The sequence below is a fragment of the Mustelus asterias genome, chromosome 1 (genome assembly GCF_964213995.1).
Source record: "Mustelus asterias chromosome 1, sMusAst1.hap1.1, whole genome shotgun sequence".
NCBI classification, from domain to species: Eukaryota; Metazoa; Chordata; class Chondrichthyes; order Carcharhiniformes; family Triakidae; genus Mustelus; species Mustelus asterias.
Genome location: NC_135801.1, coordinates 45100727 through 45123234, shown reverse-complemented (window position 1 = coordinate 45123234; position 22508 = coordinate 45100727). Strand labels below are relative to the sequence as shown.

General features: G+C 48.0%; 1 protein-coding gene across 1 annotated transcript in view; it reads right to left on the bottom strand.

The window, feature by feature from the left end:
- LOC144506996 (bile acid-sensitive ion channel-like) overlaps positions 1-22508 on the bottom strand; it is a 173717-nt gene that overhangs the window by 106255 nt on the left and 44954 nt on the right. The window contains exon 5 of the mRNA XM_078233549.1: positions 14203-14440. Coding sequence (XP_078089675.1) covers positions 14203-14440 — 238 coding nt within the window. The remainder of the gene's footprint in view (positions 1-14202; positions 14441-22508) is intronic.

The window sequence follows — 22508 nt, the reverse complement described above, 5'->3', positions numbered from 1 at the left end:
TCCCGGGTACGATCTAGCCTCCCGAGTGATTTAATCGCGCATCAGTCAGATAATAAAAGTTTAACCAGCTAATTGATTTACTTAACATGATAGCGAAAAAATCATGCACCATAAAGGGATTCTCATAATAAACAGTAATTGCACTTTATATAGGAACATCGGAATTATTAGAGTACAAGGACCAAGGTTCATCGTCTTCACCATTTGCCATCCTGTTTGTTTTATAATACGACTTATCATAGCAATCAATATCCTTCTGTTTATCCAATACAGACCCAAACATGAGGTGAGGAAAACTCCTGAGTGATGGAAAACTTTGAGAACCATAAAAAGAGAATAACCTGAAACTTCATTCCACAGATGCTATCAGACCTGCTGAGTATTTTTATTATTTTCTGCTTTTAGTTTGAAGTCACCTTTTTCTTCCAAGAACGTTACAGGTATCAATTTAATATTTTAAGTAACTCATCTATTGTGTGGGGCTTTTACTGTGAATTGTATCATTTATCACAAAATTATTTTTGCAATAAATTTTCATAGTCTAGGAATTGAGATTTATTTCAGGCACTTGAAGAGTAATTCTGGCAGGGAGAATCATAGAATAGAATACATAGAATACCTACAGTGCAGAAGGAGGCCATTCAGCCTATTGAGCCTGCACCGACAAACAATCCCACCCAGGCCCCATCCCTGTAGCCCCATGTATTTACCCTGCTAATCCCCTGACACTAAGAGGCAATTTGGCATGGCCAATACACCTAACCAGCATGTCCTTTGGACTGTGGGAGGAAACCGGAGCACCTGGAGGAAACCCACGCCGACACAGGGAGAATGTGCAAACTCCACACAGTCACCCAAAGCCGGAATTGAACCCAGGTCCCTCGTATTGAGGCAATAGTGCCAACCACTATGCCACCCAAAGAAGAAAGCAGAGTGTAACCTATATCCGTGAGATTGATACCATCTAAAGTGTGCTGGAAATAGATCTTGGGTGGAAAAAACAGCATTGAAATCGCCAACAGAAATGCGGCTTTCTCGGTCATTTGGTGCAGAAATTTGAAAAAGAAGCTTAAAATCATGAGTCCCACAACTTGTTGCTGGCGGGGCAGCCTTTGATTCACCATCCCACCAGCAACTCAGACACTCGCTGTTTGAGGGGTGGCACGGTAGCACAGTGGTTAGCACTGCTTAGCACGGTAGCACAGTGGTTAGCACTGCTGCTTCACAGCTCCAGGGACCTGGGTTCGATTCCCGGCTTGGGTCACTGTCTGTGTGGAGTTTGCACATTCTCCCCGTGTCTGCGTGGGTTTCCTCCGGGTGCTCCGGTTTCCTCCCACAGTCCAAAGATGTGCGGGCTAGGTTGATTGGCCATTCTAAATTGCCCCTTAGTGTCCCAGGATGCAAAGGTTAGAGGGGTTAGTGGGTAAATATGTAGGGATATGGGGGTAGGGCCTGGGTGGGATTGTGGTTGGTGCAGACTCGATGGGCCGAATGGCCTCTTTCTGCACTGTAGGATTCTATGATTCTATTTATAATGCTTGGCAGGAGCATGACATCTAAGACAAGTTATGCTTCCCTCCATCCTGCCATCATGTCGTCGTGGATGGATTTTTTGACATGGGGCATTTTTCTGGCACAGTGAGGCTTCCAGCGTTGAATGTCAGGAAATATAGCCTGTCACTGACTGGGGGAAGGGAAAACTGCATCATGCTTTCACATTGTTGTGAAACATGACTTTAAACTTCTCATGATATTTTCTGCGTCTATCGCTGAACCTGCCCAGTGCAAATGGAAGTGGAAAATTCCATCCATAGAAACATAGAAAATAGGAACAGTAGGCCATTTGGCTCCTTGAGCCGCTTCTACGAATCAATAACAGCCTTGATGCCTAATCCTCTATCCCAACACCATACTCCTGCTCTCTCCCCATACCCCTGGATGCCTTTAGAGACTAGAAATCGTTTTTTCCAGAACCATAGAATCCCTACAGTGCAGAAGCCCAGCGAGTCTGCACCGACTCTCCAAATGAGCATCTCCTGCAGCCTTTTGATGTAGAGAATTCCACAGTTTCACCACCCTCAAGTCAGAAAATTGTTCTATATGTGAGTCCTACATGGTCTATCCTGTATCCTGAGAGTTCGAGATCACCCCCCCACCCGACACCCACCCCTCATCTCCCCCAACCAGAGGAAACAACATCACTGCACCCGGTCTGTCCAGCCCTGTCAGAATTTTATATGTTTCAATGAGCTCCCCTCTCATTCTTCTGAATTCCAGTTAATGTAAGCCCAGTTGACCCAATCTCTCCTAATATGAAACTCCAGCCATCCCAGAAATCAGTCTGGTAAAACTTTGCTGAACTCCCTGTGTGGCAAGTATATACTTTCTTCGAAAAGGAGATCAAAACTGCGCATAGTACTACAAGTATCACCTCACATAGGCCCTGTACAGCTGCAGTAAGGCATTCTTGCTCCTGTAATCAAATCCTCGTGCAATGAAGGGCAACATTTCATTTATCTACCTAATGGCTTGCTGCACCTTTATCAACAATTTTTTATGTAGGGCATAAGGGACAGGACGAGCTCTAAAAAATGTTGGTTTTGACTCAGGGTTCACATAAATTTTGACCTTAACTCCTGGTATGCATCCCAACTCTCTCTGAAAAAACTTCTTAACATGCCGACAAGAGCTTCTTGAAAACCCCAGCTGTGATGTTGAATATTTCCAGCCAATTCAACTTGAGATGCTTCAGCTAATATTATCTTATTCGGCTAGGCCTTGGTCCTTTCACTACCATAGGGGTAGGCTAAGCAGACTGGTGCTGGCAAGACACCAAAGTTGACGGCATGCCAATATTTTCAGTGCCTCTCCTGTGTAGGTTGCCAACTTTGCCGAGGCACTGTTGAGCCTCGTAGGTTGCAGGTTTCCCTGCAAATACTCTGTTCATCTATTACCATGGTGAAATTGCCTGTATCAACCTCCATAGTTAATGGATGCCCGTTAGCCATAAAGGTGATTTTAATGGGGGGTTGTTTTATTTAACTTTACAATGTTGAGGTTATAGGGCGTGATTCCCCCATCCGGCTGCGCTAATTTTTTAGCACAGCAGGCCAGGAGATTCGAGCAGCGCCCGATGCGCGGGATCCACGCTGGGCATCCCGTCTCGCAAGCATCTCCCAGTGCTGGATTTCTGGCGGCGTCAGATCCGGACTGGAAATAAGTGAGGAGCCGCATAAATTATTCAAATAATTTAAATATAATTTAAATGCTATTAGTGGGCCCGGGACAGAAATCTCCGGACTCTTGCTAGCATCTCCCTTCTCCCTGTCAGGAGTATTTCACTCCAGTAGGGTTTACAGTAGCTCTCCACTTTCAGGGAGCTGGCAGCCTGACCCCACTGGAGTGAAGGGTCGGCAATCGGGGGCCACCCCAGAGGGTCAGATGCCAGTGGGGTGCCACCCTGGCATTGACACCTTGGTAGTGCCAGCCTGTGCCCCCTGGAACTGCCAAATGGGCAAAGTGCCAATGGTCAAGGGGCACCTTGGCACTGTCCATCGGGCGTGGGGTAGTGCCAAGGAGGTGGAGCCTAGTAGGGAGCAGAGCCTAATGGGGGATCAGTGGGGGTTCCCGCTGCCACTCTGCACTTTGGGTTCGAGCAGAGGGAGAGAGGTCAGCAATTGGGGCTGCCAGGGGGTGGGGGTATGGTGGAGCTGCAGGGGGGAAGAGGTTGGGGTTGCCAGGGGGGGAGAGGGGAGCAAGATTTAGGCAGGCTGGGGGTGGGGGGTTGGGGGGCGCGAGGTTGAAGTCCAGGCATGCTCAGGATGAGCGAGCGGTTGGGTCGTGGGGGAGCAGAAGCAATGTGGGGATCGTGGGGCTGGCCAGCAATTGGGAGGCCAGCAGGCAGAGGCCATTGCGCGTGTGCCGATCTTGGCACTGACAGATCGGCGCATGTATAGTGGCCTGCTCAGTGCTCTGCTGTCGGCCTCTCCAGTGGGAATAGGCTCCGCCCACAGATTTTTCACGTGATTTATGCTAGTGCATTCTGCAGCACAGAGTGTGGGAGATTCATTTTGAAACTTTCACTGAAAAAACAGCAGGATTTACTCCAGTTTTCACGCAAATTTGACATCTGGAATTTTTTGGGGAGAATACCAGCCATAAACTTTGCACTTCTGTTCCAAATATTCCTCAATCTTGTTCACTGGAGTCCTTGTTTTATTTTCTGGCAACCAGGTGTCATCTGTCTGACTCTGCATCTGGCTTGTATGTGGCCCTACCAATTACATCTGAAACAAATTAACAATTACATTTGCATCTGTCTTGGGGATGGTGTCCCCCCATAATGATAACACTCGTCAGCCCCTTATGGCTGGTGATTTCCCTTCCTTCTCACGGGCTCTGCTGGTCCCTCGCTACTGGTATTTTGAGCAGCCGCCATTGTCTGACAAACTTTGTTCATCTTTCCCTGCATGCCTTGCAGTTCAAAAGTTCTCTGTTCAGCACTTTCATCGCTCGAGCCAATTCAACCACTTTATCCAGACATAGTTTCATTTCTGCCAGCAGCTTCTTTTGAATGTTCAAACTGTTAATATCACATACGAGACAATCATATAACATAACAGATGTGTCAAACTGTTTGGTCGTTTGGCAGCAAAAGCAGAAACTGTCCCCCCGTGTCCCTAACAGCTGAATGGAATTTATATTGCTGCATAATAATCATAGAAATCATAGAAACGCTACAGTACAGAAAGAGGCCATTCGGCCCATCGAGTCCGCACCGACCACAATCCCACCCAGGCCCTACCTCCATATCCCTACATATTTATCCACTAATCCCTCTAACCTACGCATCTCAGGACACGAAGGGCAATTTTTAGCATGGCCAATCAACCTAACCCGCACATCTTTGGACTGTGGGAGGAGAGTGACAGTTGGTGTCTCACTGAGGGAGTGCTGCTCGGGCTGCAGTAGAGTGTGACAGTTGCTGTCTCAGTGAGGGAGTGCTGCTCGGGCTGCAGTAGAGTGTGACAGTTGGTGTCTCAGTGAGGGAGTGCTGCTCGGGCTGCAGTAGAGTGTGACAGTTGGTGTCTCAGTGAGGGAGTGCTGCTCGGGCTGCAGTAGAGTGTGACAGTTGGTGTCTCAGTGAGGGAGTGCTGCTCGGGCTGCAGTAGAGTGTGACAGTTGGTGTCTCACTGTGGGAGTGCTGCTCGGGCTGCAGTAGAGTAATTAATTTATTTAATTATTTTTCAGTTCAATTAGTGAAAAAAATCGGAGGTTTTTTTTTCTAAACAGGAAATAGGCCCAGCAGCAGCCTGGGAAGATTTTGGAGGGTTTAAAAGTAGGCCGCACCTTTGAGCGGGCAGCGTCGTTAGCGGGCAGTGGAGTGAGCAGGGGACAGAGTGAGAGCTAAAAGGGCTTTGGCTCACAGGGCTTCGGCGAGGAAGGTTGTTTGTTTGTTTTTCTTCGGTTACACCCCCTTTTTGTTTTATCCCCAAAACTAAAAAGGACATGGCTGGTATGAGTGGGAGGCCAGTATACTGCATTCGGTGTGGGATGTGGGAGTTCCTGGAGACAACTTGCCTCCCGGAAGTCCATATCTGTGCCAGATGTGTGGAACTGCATCTCCTGAAGGATCGTGTAAGGGAGCTGGAGCTGAGGCTCGATGAACTCAGTTTAGTTAGGGAAAATGAGAGAGTCATAGATAAAAGTTATAGTCAGGTAGTGACACCAGGGTCTCGGAAGGAAGACACGTGGGTCGTGGTTAGGAGGGGTAATAGTCAGAAGGGTGATGTGCCAGAAAGCACCCCAGTGGCAGTCTCCCATAAGAGAAAGGGATGGGCAACAGATGGGAGAAGGGAAGGGAGTGAGCAGTCTGTGGAGGGATCCCCTGTGGTTGTCCCCCTCCACAATAGGTATATTGTTTTGGATTCTGTGGAGGGGGATGACCCTCCAGGGGTAAGCCACGAGGACCAGATCGCCTCCACGGAGACAGGCTCAGGGGTCCGGAAGGGAAAGAAGGGGTTTAGGAGAGCGATAGTTGTGGGGGACGCAATAGTTAGAGACACGGACAGGCGCTTCTGTGGGACTGAACGAGAATCCAGGATGGTAGTCTGCCTCCCTGGTGCCGGGGTACTGGATGTCTCCGAGAGGGTAGGAAGCATATTTAAAAAGGAAGGTAGTCAAACGGATGTGATTGTACACATTGGGGGAAATGATGTAGGTAGGAAGAGCAGGGGGGTCATACGAGAGAAATTCAGGGAGTTGGGTGCTAGGCTAAAAAGTAAGACCTCCAGTGTAGCAATCTCTGGACTGCTCCCGGTGCCTAGTGCAAGTGAGGCTCGGAACAGGGAGATTCTACAGTTGAACGCGTGGCTAAAGGACTGGTGCAAGAGGGAGGGTTTTAAATTCATAGATAACTGGGAAATCTTCAAGTCAGGATGGCAACTGTACAGAAAGGATGGGTTACACCTTAACTGGAAGGGAGCAAATATCCTGGCTGGGAGTTTTGCTCGAGTGTTTCGGCAGGATTTAAACTAGTGTGGCAGGGGGGTGGGGAACAAAACAGGAGGTCAGTAAATACTGAGGCTGGGGTCGAGCTGGGGGCCAGGGCAAGGCTAGCTAAGAAGAGGAGCACTCTGGAGGAGGAGGACCTGACTGGGCCTGGAGGTCTGGAGTGCATCTGCTTCAATGCGAGGAGTGTAACGGGTAAAACAGACGAACTTAGGGCCTTAATGCTTGTGCGGAATTTGGATGTGGTTGCGGTGACGGAAACTTGGTTAAAAGAAGGACAGGACTGGCAACTGAATATTCCGGGGTATCAGTGTTTTAGGCGAGACAGAGGAGGGGCTAAAAAAGGTGGGGGAGTAGCGATATTAGTTAAGGAGCATATTACCGCGGTGCAGAGGGTAGACAACTTAGAGGGGTCATGTACTGAGTCGCTGTGGGTGGAACTCAGAAACAGGAAGGGTGCAGTCACTATGCTGGGGGCGTACTACAGACCACCCAACAGCCCACGGGAAGTGGAGGAAAGGATATGTCAGGAGATTCTGGATAGGTGCAGAAAACATAGGGTTGTTGTAGTGGGGGACTTTAATTTCCCTGGCACAGACTGGAAAGTGCTTAGAGCTGGGGGACCGGACGGGGAGGAATTTGTAAAATGCGTACTGGAAGGTTCTTTGGAACAGTATGTAGATAGCCCGACTAGAGAGGGGGCTATACTGGACCTAGTTCTGGGAAATGAGCCCGGTCAGGTCGTCAAAGTTTCGGTAGGGGAACATGTGGCAAATATTGACCACAACTCTGTTAACTTTAGAATAGTAATGGACAAGGATGAGTGCTGTCCTACGGGCAGGGTGCTAAATTGGGGGAAGGCTGACTATAGCCGGATTAGGCAGGAATTGGTGGATGTTGATTGGGAGAGGATGTTCGAGGGTAAGTCCGCGTCTGGCATGTGGGAGTCTTTTAAGGAACTATTGATAAGGCTGCAGGATAGGCATGTGCCTGTAAAAAGGAAAGATAGGAAAGATAGGATTCGAGAGCCGTGGATAACCAGGGAAATTGAGGATCTGATTAAAATGAAAAGGGAGGCGTACGTTAAGTCCAGGCAACTGAAAACAGATGGAGCTCTGGAGGAATACAGAGAGAGTAGGAAAGATCTCAAACGGGGAGTTAGAAGGGCAAAAAGAGGGCACGAGATGTTCTTGGCAGGCAGGATTAAGGAGAATCCTAAGGCATTCTATTCAGACGTTAGGAACAAAAGAGTTGTCAGGGAGAAAATCGGACCTCTCAGGGACAAAGGAGGGGAATTATGCTTAGAACCCAAGGGAATAGGGGAGATCCTAAATGAATACTTTGCATCGGTATTCACGAAGGAGAGGGGCGTGTTAACCGGGAGTGTCTCGGAGGGAGGTGTTGACCCGTTAGAGAAAATCTCCATTACGAGAGAGGAAGTGTTAGGTTTTTTAGGGAACATTAAAACTGACAAAGCCCCAGGGCCTGATGGCATCTATCCTCGACTGCTCAGGGAGACGAGAGGTGAAATTGCTGGGCCTCTGACGGAAATCTTTGTCGCTTCTTTGGACACGGGTGAGGTCCCGAAGGATTGGAGGATAGCGAATGTGGTCCCGTTGTTTAAGAAGGGTAGCAGGGATAACCCAGGAAATTATAGGCCGGTGAGCTTGACGTCCGTGGTAGGGAAGATGTTGGAGAGGATTCTTAGAGACAGGATGTATGTGCATTTAGAACGGAACAATCTCATTAGTGACAGACAGCATGGTTTTGTAAGAGGGAGGTCGTGCCTTACAAATTTGGTGGAGTTTTTTGAGGAAGTGACAAAAACGGTTGATGAAGGAAGGGCCGTGGATGTCGTCTATATGGATTTCAGTAAGGCATTTGACAAAGTCCCACATGGCAGGTTGGTTAAGAAGGTTAAGGCTCATGGGATACAAGGAGAAGTGGCTCGATGGGTGGAGAACTGGCTTGGCCATAGGAGACAGAGGGTAGTGGTCGAAGGGTCTTTTTCCGGCTGGAGGTCTGTGACCAGTGGTGTTCCGCAGGGCTCTGTACTGGGACCTCTGCTATTTGTGATATATATAAATGATTTGGAAGAAGGTGTAACTGGTGTAATCAGCAAGTTTGCGGATGACACAAAGATGGCTGGAATTGCGGATAGCGAAGAGCATTGTCGGGCAATACAGCAGGATATAGATAGGCTGGAAAATTGGGCGGAGAGGTGGCAGATGGAATTTAATCCGGATAAATGCGAAGTGATGCATTTTGGAAGAAATAATGTAGGGAGGAGTTATGCAATAAATGGCAGAGTCATCAGGAGTATAGAAACACAGAGGGACCTAGGTGTGCAAGTCCACAAATCCTTGAAGGTGGCAACACAGGTGGAGAAGGTGGTGAAGAAGGCATATGGTATGCTTGCCTTTATAGGACGGGGTATAGAGTATAAAAGCTGGAGTCTGATGATGCAGCTGTATAGAATGCTGGTTAGGCCGCATTTGGAGTACTGCGTCCAGTTCTGGTCGCCGCACTACCAGAAGGACGTGGAGGCATTGGAGAGAGTGCAGAGAAGGTTTACCAGGATGTTGCCTGGTATGGAGGGTCTTAGCTATGAGGAGAGATTGGGTAGACTGGGGTTGTTCTCCTTGGAAAGACGGAGAATGAGGGGAGATCTAATAGAGGTATACAAGATTATGAAGGGTATAGATAGGGTGAACAGTGGGAAGCTTTTTCCCAGGTCGGAGGTGACGATCACGAGGGGTCACGGGCTCAAGCTGAGAGGGGCGAAGTATAACTCAGACATCAGAGGGACGTTTTTTACACAGAGGGTGGTGGGGGCCTGGAATGCGCTGCCAAGTAGGGTGGTGGAGGCAGGCACGCTGACATCGTTTAAGACTTACCTGGATAGTCACATGAGCAGCCTGGGAATGGAGGGATACAAACGATTGGTCTAGTTGGACCAAGGAGCGGCACAGGCTTGGAGGGCCGAAGGGCCTGTTTCCTGTGCTGTACTGTTCTTTGTTCTTTGTTCTTTGAAACCGGAGCACCCGGAGGAAACCCACGCAGACACGAGGAGAATGTGCAAACTCCACACAGAGAGCGACCCAAGCCGGGAATCGAACCCAGGTCCCTGGAGCTGTGAAGCAACAGTGCTAACCACTGTGCCGCCCAATAATGGAGGGTCGGGAATTGTAGTGGTCCCTACAACCCCCCCACCCCTCCCAAGACCACCTCCCTGTCACAACCACACCCCCCCACTGCCACCACCAGCACCTCCCTCCCTCCCCCACCTCCACCCTGCTGCCAGGAACCTGCCGCAGGGGGTCACCTTCGATGGGACTGGAAGATCCTCCAGTGGGAAGGGTTGGAAAATCCCAGCCCATTTCTCTCTCCATACATCATGTCTGGCCTGCTGAATATTTCCTCCAGTTTCTGTTTTTAATTCCATGTTCAGCTGTGTTTGTCACATATTGACTCATAGTCAGGTGGGGTCTGCCTACTCAACATGCTTCTGGTGCCCATGTTAATCATAGATCATAGAAACCCTACAGTGCAGAAGGAGGCCATTCGGCCCATCGAGTCTGCACCGACCACAATCCCACCCAGGCCATACCCCCACATATTTACCCACTAATCCCTCTAACCTACACATCCCAGGACTCTAAGGGGCAATTTCTAACCTGGCCAATCAACCTAACCCGCACATCTTTGGACTGTGGGAGGAAACCGGAGCACCCGGAGGAAACCCACGCAGACACGAGGAGAATGTGCAAACTCCACACAGACAGTGACCCGAGCCGGGAATCGAACCCGGAACCCTGGAGCTGTGAAGCAGCAGTGCTAACCACTGTGCTACCGTGCCGCCCAACCACACCCCCCCACGCTTAATACGCTCACTAAGGTGATATCTGGTATGGGTTGTGCCAGACTTGGCACATGGCACAGACACCACTTTGGCACCAAAACAGCAACATGAAAGGCAAAAACACAACAAACTGAGAGTGTTTCAGTGTATTGACTGTAGAAAGAACATTAACCAATTATACAGCCTGAATTAATATTGCACCATTCACAATAGGGAGAGACTGTACATGCGTTGTGAGTGTGTACCGGGCTTTAACTGTTAATACCACATACAAGAAGATCATGAAACATATCATAAAGGTAACAGAGTACAACTTTGCAGTCAAAGAACCAAAGAACACAGAAGGCCATTTGGTTCATCATGCCAGTGCTGGCTCATTCTCAGAGCTTCCAAGTAATCCCACTTCTCTGCTCCTCCCCAAAGCCTTTCTTTTTTCCTTTTTAACAATACCTCCAGTTTCTTTCAGAGAGTTACTATTGAACCTGCTTCCAAACTTTTTTAAACAATGCATTCCAGATCATTAAAAATAAATCAATATCTCATTCTGGTTATTTATCAATTGTATGCGGATGTGGATGCATTGGAGAGGGTACAGAAGAGGTTTACCAGGATGTTGCCTGGTCTGGAGGGTATTAGCTATGAGGAGAGGTTGGATCAACTCGATTTATTCTCACTGGAATGAAGGAAGTTGAGGGGGTGACCTGATAGAGGTTTAGAAGATTACAAGTGGCATGGACAGAGTGGATAGTCAGATGCTCTTTCCTAGGGTAGAAAAGTCAAGTACTAGGGGACATAGGTTTAAGGTGCATGGGTTAAGGTTCAGAGGAGATGTGCGAAGCAAGTGTTTTACACAGAGGGTGGTGAATGTCTGGGATGCGCTGCCCGGGGAGGTGGTGGGAGCAGGTACGATATCAGCATTTAAGGGGCAACTAGACGAATACATGAACAGGATGAGAATGGAAGGATACGGACTCCATAAGTGCACATGGTTTTAGTTGAGGCAGGCATCATGATCGGCGCAGGGTTAGAGTCATAGGGCCCGATTTTACCAAAACTTCGCGCCCGTTTTCGGGCGCAAAATCACGATAAAGTTGGGCGTCGGGCCTTTAACGCGATCTGCACCCGATTCCGAGCAGACACCCGATTCGGGCGCGGATCCGGTCCGCGCCCGAATTAGCATGCATTTAAATCGACTTAATGAACCGCGCGCCCAGCTCTACCACCAAATCCCACTTTACCACCGCGCAGCCCAATCCGGATCCGTGCTTTTAGCGACCTGCAGAATAAATGTCCAAAGCGGATTTCTCTTCTGTAGGGGAACCTCTGAAGCCCATAATCCTTGACCATCCTTGTGGACCCCCCCACTAACCACCCCGGCAGACCACCCCCCCCCCCCCCACCCCCCGGGATCAGAAAACCCTGAGAGGCAGGCCCCCCTGGCAGAGCACAACCCCTCACCCCCACCGGGATCAGACCCCCCTGGGAGGCAGGCCCCTCTCGGCAGAGCACACCCCCAACCTACCTCGATCGCTGGTCTCCCTCCATCATCCTTCCGTTAGCAAGATAAGCTGTATGTTCCTCAGCTAGATCCACTTTGGTCAACACAAAGATGGTCCTTCTGCCTTGTGGGTCCATCTGGCTCACCAAGTCAGTTACAATACTGCATTCAGCATCTACTGAACCACCTTGGATACAAAGGATAATGAATGGTACTGGTCGATCTTCCTGGTGTTATCAGTACTGTAACATTAGGAATGACTGCCGACACCAAGGATATAATTTTTAGCATAAGCAAGGCTTACATGCAGAACCCTAATGCCATTATCCTTTGTATCTAAGATGGTTCAGTAGATGCTGAACGCAGTATTGTAACTGACTTGTTGAGCCAGATGGACCCGTCACACCCCCTCTCCTCCTCCCACCCCCTGGGTCCCGCCCCCTCTCCTCCTCCCACCCCCACCCCCCACCAGAGGGTGATCTGGGTCCTGCCCCCTCTCCTCTTCCCCTCCCCCCCCCCCCCCCCCCCCCCCCCCCCCCCCCCCCACCCGTCCAGATGATCTGGGTCAGAGAGCCGCTCTCTCTGCTTTTTTCTACCCGCCCGGGCACGCTGCTTCGGATTTTTTTCGAACTGTGCATGCGCAGTTCAGAGCTCCAATCAGTCCGGCAGCGCTATGCCCCGCCCACAGCACAAATCGGAACGGAGCCGGCAAAAAGCATAATGGCGCGCTGGAAAGAGGATTCCAGGCGCGGATCTATTTGTCATAGAAGTCATAGAAACCCTACAGTACAGAAAGAGGCCATTCGGCCCATCGAGTCTGCACCGACCACAAACCCACCCAGGCCCTACCCCCATATCCCTACATATTTACCCACTAATCCCTCTAACCTACGCATCTCAGAACACGAAGGGCAATTTTTTTAGCATGGCCAATCAACCTCAACCCGCACATCTTTGGACTGTGGGAGGAAACCGGAGCACCCGGAGGAAACCCACACAGACACGAGGAGAATGTGCAAACTCCACACAGACAGTGACCCAAGCCGGGAATCGAACCCAGGTCCCTGGAGCTGTGAAGCAGCAGTGCTAACCACTGTGCTACCGTGCCGCCCCCCAATAATATTTGACGCCTGGATTCGGCACTTAGACTCCAAATGGTAAAGTAGGGCCCATAGAGTCACAGAGGTTTACAGCATGGAAACAGGCCCTTTGGCCCAACTTGTCTTTGCTGCCCTTTTTTTAAAAAACCCCTAAGCTAATCCCAATTGCCCGCATTTGGCCCATATCCCTCTATATCCATCGTACCCATGTAACTATCTAAATGCTTTTTAAAAGACAAAACCTCTGGCAGCTTGTTCCAGACACTCACCACCCTCTGTGTAAAAAAATTGCCCCTCTGGACACTTTTGTATCTCTCCCCTCTCACTTCAAATCTATGCCCTCTAGTTTTAGACTCCTCTACCTTTTGGAAAAGATATTGACTATCTAGCTGATCTGTGCCCCTCATTGGAGGGCCGAAGGGCCTGTTCCTGTGCTGTACTGTTCTTTGTTCTTTCTTTGTGTGAATTTAATGTCAGGATCAGATTATCATTTCCTATCTCCACTTCCTCACCAGGTTGAGAGGCTGGTGGATTACTCAATGGGAAATCCTTCAACATCAAGCCACCGTGAGGGAGCAGAGAAATGGGACCACATGATTGGAAAGGTGATGGGTGAAGAAGATCAGTGGCTCAAATAAAATTAGAGGCCAGACGGAGATCAGCATGCAGATGAGTGGCAACATTGGAGAACAAAGAGAATGTTGCAGGCTGGACTTAGGGCGATTGAAGGTCAGAGGAAAAGTTGGAGGCTGGTCAGGTGGGATTCAAGATTGGAAAGGTCAGGCCAGATCCAAATGGTTGGGGAAATGTCTGATCACAGGAGAATGGATGAAGCAGGTAAGCTGAATTCAATAGGCAAATGGAAAGACCTCATGGATTCAGCTGTCCTCACCTCTCTTTAGCCATTGGGTTTCAGAAAATCCTATACACTTAGCCCACCAAGGTTAAATTTAAAATTAGGTTTAAATGACTCACAAATGGCCAAACATTATAGTATTCAAATAATAAAACTCTGTCCTACCTTTGCTAAAATTGGAAAAGGGCTGGATGAAGACAGGTTGGTGTTAGAATTTAGGTCTTAGTTTCATCAATATCTTCAATTGTTATTTACACTGCTTCTCCAAGGTCTCTACCAACCATCAATTGAATTAACACTAGGAGACAAGAAGAACCCTGTGGAAATTCACCCCTAAGAATTTTAATTCCAAGATAAAATAAATAGTTTAATTTACCTTTGCAGAGCAGGGCTCCCCAAAGAAGTCACATTTTAGGAGAGTGGAGTTATCAAGTTGGTAACCATATTTTTTGGTGAAATTCTTGATGCTGAAAGATGGATTTCCTTGAAGAAAGTCTAGGATTTCTTGAGAGGTGCTGCTATTTCCATCACTTTGACCAATTCTTAGAGCAGCACACACAATAGACCACAACATGTATATGATGTTCAAGTTGGCTACTGCTTGGGCTTGGTATCTATAGGGCACAAAACAAAATTACTTTTTCATGCTGAACACCAATGTGTGAAAACCATTATATGAAATTCACCTTTGAAAGTACAGCTGACATTGTGAAAATATTGAGTCAAGTGATCAATTGAAAATTTAGTCAATGGATGGGAGGCAAGTTTGCGTGATGGACTGGGCTACATTCACAACTCTTGTAGTTTCTTGCAGTCTTGGTTAGAGCAGGAGCCAGACCTAGCTTGTGTCACCAGAAAGTGCAGAGATGGCTTTCTATCCCATTATTTAAGTTCATAACGAATGGATATTGTTGAGGCCCCAAGATAGATACTTGCTGGACACCACTTGTATTCTGCCAGTACCTCCCCATTATTCCTGCTCTCTGTCTCCTGTTATGTGGCCAATTTCTTAACAAGGTCAATTCCATAAGCTTCAACATTAGTTAGCAGTTCTCTCATGAGGAATGTTGGATGTTCATAGGAATAACATCCAAGGCACTTTCCTGTCCACAACTTTAGTCACCTCTTCAAAAATTTTAATCCAATTTTCCAGGCATTATCTATTCTTTCCAAATCGACGTCAACGTTCTCTGATTAGTTGAAATTGTTACAGGTTCAGTCATTTTATCCTTAATTTCATCCTGTCCTTAGCGGACAGAGTAGGGGGCAAAATATAGATTGTCTGGAACTTGGGGTGAGAGGGACAACTTCTGACAGAAAAGGGGTCTGTAAAGGAGGCACATCCATCCCTATTTTCTGTGCAAAGCCCAAGAGGTGTTATCTGCCGGGTTTTGACCCATTGCACTCTCCACCTACTGCATGTAAAGATTTGACAAGCATTCGATAAGGTCCCGCATGCAAGGCATCTAGAAAAAGTGAGAGGACATGGGATCCAAGGGGCTGCTGCCCGGTGGATCCAGAACTGGCTTGCCCAAAGGAGGCTGAGAGTGGGTATAGATGGCTCTTTTTCCAAATGGAGGTCGATCACCAGCGGAGTGCCCCAGGGATCTGTTCTGGGACCCTTGCTGTTTGTCATTTTCATAAATGACCTGGATGAGGAAGTGGAGGGATGGGTTGGTAAGTTTGCCAACGACACAAAGGTTGGTGGGGTTGTGGATAGTCTGGAGGGATGTCAGAAGTTACAGAGGGACATAGATAGGATGCAAGACTGGGCGGACAAGTGGCAGATGGACTTCAACCCAGATAAATGCGTAGTGGTCCATTTTGGCAGGTCAAATGGGATGAAGGAGTACAATATAAAGGGAAAGACTCTTAGTACTGTCGAGGATCAGAAGGACCTTGGGGTCCGGGTCCATAGGACTCTAAAATCGACCCCGCAGGTGGAGGAGGTGGTCAAGAAGGTGTATGGTGTGCTGGCCTTTATCAATCGAGGGATTGAGTTTAGGAGTCCGGGGATAATGATGCAGCTATATAAGACCCTCGTCAGACCCCACTTGGAGTACTGTGCTCAGTTCTGGTCGCCTCATTACAGGAAGGATATGGAAATGATTGAAAGGGTGCAGAGGAGATTTACAAGGATGTTGCCTGGATTGAGTGGCATGCCTTATGAGGATAGGCTGAGGGAGCTCGGTCTTTTCTCCTTGGAGAGACGTAGGATGAGAGGAGACCTAATAGAGGTATATATATATATATATATATATACAGGGCATTGGTGAGGCCGCAGCTGGAATACTGTGTGCAGTATTGGTCCCCTTATATGAGGAAGGATATATTGGCATTGGAGGGAGTGCAGAGAAGGTTCACCAGGTTGATACCGGAGATGAGGGGTTTGGATTATGAGGAGAGGCTGAGGAGATTGGGCTTGTACTCGTTGGAGTTAAGAAGGATGAGGGGGGATCTTATGGAGACTTATAAGATAATGCGGGGGCTGGATAGGGTGGAGGCGGAGAGATTCTTTCCACTTAGTAAGGAAGTTAAAACTAGAGGACACAGCCTCAAAATAAAGGGGGGTCGGTTTAAGACAGAGTTGAGGAGGAACTTCTTCTCCCAGAGGGTGGTGAATCTCTGGAATTCTCTGCCCACTGAGGTGGTGGAGGCTACCTCGCTGAATATGTTTAAAGCGCGGATGGATGGATTCCTGATCGGTAAGGGAATTAAGGGTTATGGGGATCAGGCGGGTAAGTGGTACTGATCCACGTCAGATCAGCCATGATCTTATTGAATGGCGGGGCAGGCTCGAGGGGCTAGATGGCCTACTCCTGCTCCTATTTCTTATGTTCTTATGTTCTTATATAAGATGTTGAGAGGCATAGATCGGGTGGACTCTCAGAGGCTTTTTCCCAGGGTGGAAATGTCTGCTACGAGAGGACACAGGTTTAAGGTGCTGGGGGGTAGGTACAGGGGAGATGTTAGGGGGAAGTTTTTCACACAGAGGGTGGTGGGCGAGTGGAATCGGCTGCCGTCAGTGGTGGTGGAGGCGAACTCAATAGGGTCTTTTAAGAGACTCCTGGATGAGTACATGGGACTTAATAGGATGGAGGGTTATAGGTAGGCCTAAAAGGTAGGGATATGTTCGGCGCAACTTGTGGGGCCGAAGGGCCTGTTTTGTGCTGTAGTTTTTCTATGTTTCTATGTTTCTAAGCACAAGGGAGGGGTATGGTTGATAAGTGACAGGAACATTGCCTACTGGCATTAAACTCAAAATTATATTACCCCCACCCACCTTCCAACCTCCCCAGAGTGTGCAAAATCTGGCCAGATGATGCACTAACTGTTCTATAATTCCCTGGTTTCCCTCTCTCACCTTCCTTGACACAGTAAGAAGTCTCACAATATCATGTTAAAGTCCAACAGTTTGATTTGGTATCACTGTTAAACCCTTTGTTGTATACAGTTCTTATTAATAAACCCTTTTGTTAGTTATTTGCTGTACCGAGTCACAAAGAACAACAAAGAACAAAAAACAATACAGCACAGGAACAGGCCCTTCGGCCCTCCAAGTCCGCGCCACCCCCTGGTCCAAACTAGACCATTCTTTTGTATCCCTCCATTCCCACTCCGTTCATGTGGCTATCTAGGTAAGTCTTAAACGTTCCCAGTGTGTCCGCCTCCACCACCTTGCCCGGCAGCGCATTCCAGGCCCCCATCACCCTCTGCGTAAAATACGTCCTTCTGATATCCGTGTTAAACCTCCCCCCCTCACCTTGAACCTATGACCCCTCGTGAACGTCACCACCAACCTGGGAAAAAGCTTCCCAGCGTTCACCCTATCTATGCCTTTCATAATTTTATACACCTCTATTAGGTCACCCCTCAACCTCTGTCTTTCCAGTGAGAACAACCCCATTTTACCCAATCTCTCCTCATAACTAAGCCCCACCATACCAGGCAACATCCTGGCAAACCTCCTCTGCACTCTCTCTAAAGCCTCCATGTCCTTCTGGTAGTGTGGCGACCAGAACTGGGCGCAGTATTCCAAATGCGGCCGAACCAACGTTCTATACAACTGCAACATCAGACCCCAACTTTTATACTCTATGCCCCGTCCTATAAAGGCAAGCATGCCATATGCCTTATTCACTACCTTCTCCAACTGTGACGTCACCTTCAAGGATCTGTGGACTTGCACACCCAGGTCCCTCTGCGTATCTACACCCTTTATGGTTCTGCCATTTATCGTATAGCTCCCCCCTACGTTAGTTCTACCAAAATGCATCACTTCGCATTTATCTGGATTGAACTCCATCTGCCATTTCTTTGACCAAATTTCCAGCCTATCTATATCCTTCTGTAGCCTCTGACAATGTTCCTCACTATCTGCAAGTCCAGCCATTTTCGTGTCGTCCGCAAACTCACAAACTTACTGATCACCCCAGTTACACCTTCTTCCAGATCGTTTATATAAATCACAAACAGCAGAATAACCTTGAGTTATTACACTGGTGATCAGGATAAACCGGATCAGTCATTGAAAGCTTACAGTGTAGCGATGGCGAAGTGGAGGGGGGCGGGGGCGGAGTGGAGTGATCACTTGAAGTTCAAAGTGATACCAAATAAACCTGTTGGACTTTAACCTGGTGTTGTGAGACTTCTTACTGTTCCCACCCCAGTCCAATGCCAGCATCTCCACGTCATGCCTTCCTTGACATGTATTCAAAAGAACTTTGGAAGCTTATTGTTCAGGTTCAACAATGTTCTCACTTGTACCTTTTAAAACCTTAGAATGGAAACTATCTGAACTTGGGGGTTTTGTTACTACTTGTGGCATTATTTTCTTCATTAATGTTATTTTGCTTACGTTAATTTTGGGGAGTCTCTCTCTCTGATTCAATCATAGTTTCCTTAGGATGCCTGATATACTGACCTCTTCCTCATATATTGAATAGTGAGGCAAAGTAATTATTCAGTCGGTCCACTACTTCCTTATTTAATTGACATTAGGTAAAGTCCCTGTGGTAGCATGGCCTCTTTAAAAGGTGAGCCTTCATGGACCATGTGACTGATCCAGAGCCAATAGACCTCAAGTATGTGAAACTGGGCTAATTGGGAGTGAGGGAGAGCATTTCTGGAGCTGAAGGGCTTCAGCTGGAGTCAGGGTGTTGTTAGGAATAATCCTGCATTAGTTGTGCTGTTAAACCCTTTGTTGTATATTGTTCTTATTAATAAATCCTTTAGTAGTTATTTGCTGTATCGAGTTACCTTGTGTTATTACACTGGCACTCAGAATAAAGCGGATCAGTCATTGAAAGCTTGCAGTGTTGTGTTGGAGGGGGAGGAGAGTGATCACTTGAAGTTCAAAGTGCAAAAAGGTAAAGACTCCATTATTTGGGTAGAACTATTTAACCCCGAGATCGAGAGTTGGAGCTGTAAACTGAGAGGCTCGGTATTTTCTTGTGGCAAACAAATCAACGGCCGAGGAGAATCTCTACCTGGTGAGGAGCTTGATGTCACCTGAAGTTATGGATCACAATAACCTTTGACCACTTAGTCAATCTAGTTAAGGGTCATTATAACCTAATCTGTTGATTACCGTGGGCAGCACGGTAGCACAGTGGTTAGCACTGCTGCTTCACAGCTCCAGGGTCCTGGGTTCGATTCCCGGCTCGGGTCACTGTCTGTGTGGAGTTTGCACATTCTCCTCGTGTCTGTGTGGGTTTCCTCCGGGTGCTCCGGTTTCCTCCCACAGTCCAAAGATGTGCGGGTTAGGTTGATTGGCCAGGTTAAAAAAAATTGCCCCTTAGAGTCCTGAGATGCGTAGGTTAGAGGGATTGGTGGGTAAAAATATGTGGGGGTAGGGCCTGGGTGGGATTGTGGTCGGTGCAGACTCGATGGGCCGAATGGCCTCCTTCTGCACTGTAGGGTTTCTATGTTTCTATGATAACCCTCGACCTTCCATAACCATACAAAGGTACATATTCCACTCTACTGTTAGAGAGCCAGGAGAGACCGTGGAGCATACGGTGGCACAATGGTTAGCCCTGCTGCCTCACAGCGCCAGGGTCCCAGGTTCAATTCTGGCCTTGGTCACTGTCTGTAAGGAGTTTGCACATTCTCCCTGTGTCTGCGTGGGTTTCCTCCGGCTTCCTCCCACAGTCCAAAGATATGCAGGTTAGGTTGATTGGCCATGCTAAATTGTCTGTTAGTGTCAGGGGGATTAGCAGGGTAAAATGCGTGGAGTTGCAGGAATAGGGCCTGGGTGGGACTGTTGTCGATGCAGATGTGATGGGCCGAATGGCACTGTAGGGATTCTAAAAAAAAGATGGTCTTTGTCTTCTTGGCTGGCTCAGCACTGCAAGCTCAGGCAATTGTTAGGAGACATGTTGAGGGACCATTTAATATGTGGGATCAACAACCTCAACATCCAAAACAAACTGTCTGCTGAAATCAAAATTTCACTTGAAAAAGCAGTAGAGTCAGTCCAATAGACTGAGTGCACTGAGTAAGGCATGTGTGAGCTGCAAGCCATGCAGAATAAAGTGAACAGTTGTGGAGGGAATTGACTACTGCTATGAATAGCCTGAGTGACAGCGCAGTGGAGCTTAAGAGCTGTTCAGCACCAGAGTCTGAGGCATGTTTTCGGTGTGGGGGAGACCACTCCCAAGAGACATGCCAGTGCAAGAATTTTATCTGTTTCAGATGTAAAAAGAAGGGTCACCCGCAAGCTATGTGTAGAGTGAAGCAGGTTGCACAGAATACTCCAGAAAAAGGGAAACAATTAATACACTCCCTGTAAATAACCCCTGGTAGAGGAACAAAAGGAGGAATCCAAGGCTCAACAGTCAATCAAATCCAACTCAGGAAAGTACCAGCTATAGAGATTATCCTAATTGTAAATAGTCACCCCCTGAAAATGGAAGTTAACCCGGCCCGGCAGCCACTGTCATCAGGGAAAAGACATTCCAGAATCTCCAGAAGGGACTACAACCCTTAAACCTTACCCATTCTGAAGCTAACTTGGTGACATATACTGGGGTAACATTAAGAATTGTGGGGACAGCCTCTGCCAGTATTGTACAGGAGTCAGTCTGCTCAACTGCCCACCATGGTGATTGAAGGACAGAAGCCCAGTCTCATGGGACGGGACTGGTTAAAACAAATAAAACTAGACTGGCTGGAAATATTTAAGTTCTGGGACAGGATTCCAAGGACTCCTGTGGGCGGCACGGTGGCAGTTGTTGGCACTGCTGCCTCACAGCAGCAGGGATCCTATGTTCAGTTTGTATGTTCTCCCCATGTCTGCATAGGCTTTCTCCAGGTGCTCCAGTTTCCTCCCATAGTCCAAATATATGCAGGTTAGGTGGATTGGCCATGCTAAATTGCCCTTTAGTGTCCAAAGATGTGCAGGTTAGGTGAATTAGCTGTGGTAAATGTGCAAGGTTAGGGGGATAGTGGGGAGGGCCTGGGCGGGATGCTGTTTCAGAGAATCGGTGTAGGCTTAATGGGCCAAATGGCCTCCTTCTGCACTGTAGGGATTCTATGGTTCTAAATACCATGAGTTAGTTCAGAGGGAACTTGGTTAAATAAAAGAGGTGAAAGCCAAAGTGTATTTGATCCCCAAGGCTACTATGGGTTGTGCTGAGCTCATCCAGTACCAGTGGAGATTGAACTGCAAAGGGTGGAAGACTTGGGCATCATCAAGCCCGTTGCAGTTTTCAGAATGGGCTGCGGCTTGTTTAGCCTCTGCCCTCTCTGCCAAATCTGGAAATATTAAATCCAGGCGGGTCCGTAAGCGACATCCCATTAGTAATTCCGCTGTTGTGGCCCCTGTGGTTACGTTTGACATTTGGACATTAGTATGACAACAAGAAACTTGCCAAATGTAAAGGTCATGGCCAATGAACTTGTTTTTTCATTGATGATTTCAACATTTGTACAGCTCGTTCTGCTAAGCCATTGGAAGCTGGGTGGTAAGGGGCTGACTGAACAAATTTCCAAAATTCCTCCACTGTAGGTGCTGTGCCATTGTCTGATACTAAGACCTCTGGGATGCCATGGATGGAAAGAAATCGGCCGCAACTTGTCAATGGTGGCCGTTTTAAGTTTCACCAATTGGACATCCAGTCATTTAGAATGACAACAGCCAGGATAGAACATAGAACAGTACAGCACAGAACAGGCCCTTTGGCCCACGATGTTGTGCCGAGCTTTATCTGAAACCAAGATCAAGCTATCCCACTCCCTATCATCCTGGTGTGCTCCATGTGCCTATCCAATAACTGCTTAAATGTCCCTAAAGTGTCTGACTCCACTATCACTGCAGGCAGTCCATTCCACACCCCAACCACTCTCTGGGTAAAGAACCTACCTCTGATATCCTTCCTATATCTCCCACCACGAACCCTATAGTTATGCCCCCTTGTAATAGCTCCATCCACCCGAGGAAATAGTCTTTGAACGTTCACTCTATCTATCCCCTTCATCATTTTATAAACCTCTATTAAGTCTCCCCTCAGCCTCCTCCGCTCCAGAGAGAACAGCCCGAGCTCCCTCAACCTTTCCTCATAAGACCTACCCTCCAAACCAGACAGCATCCTGGTAAATCTCCTCTGCACTCTTTCCAGCGCTTCCACATCCTTCTTATAGTGAGGTGACCAGAACTGCACACAATATTCCAAATGTGGT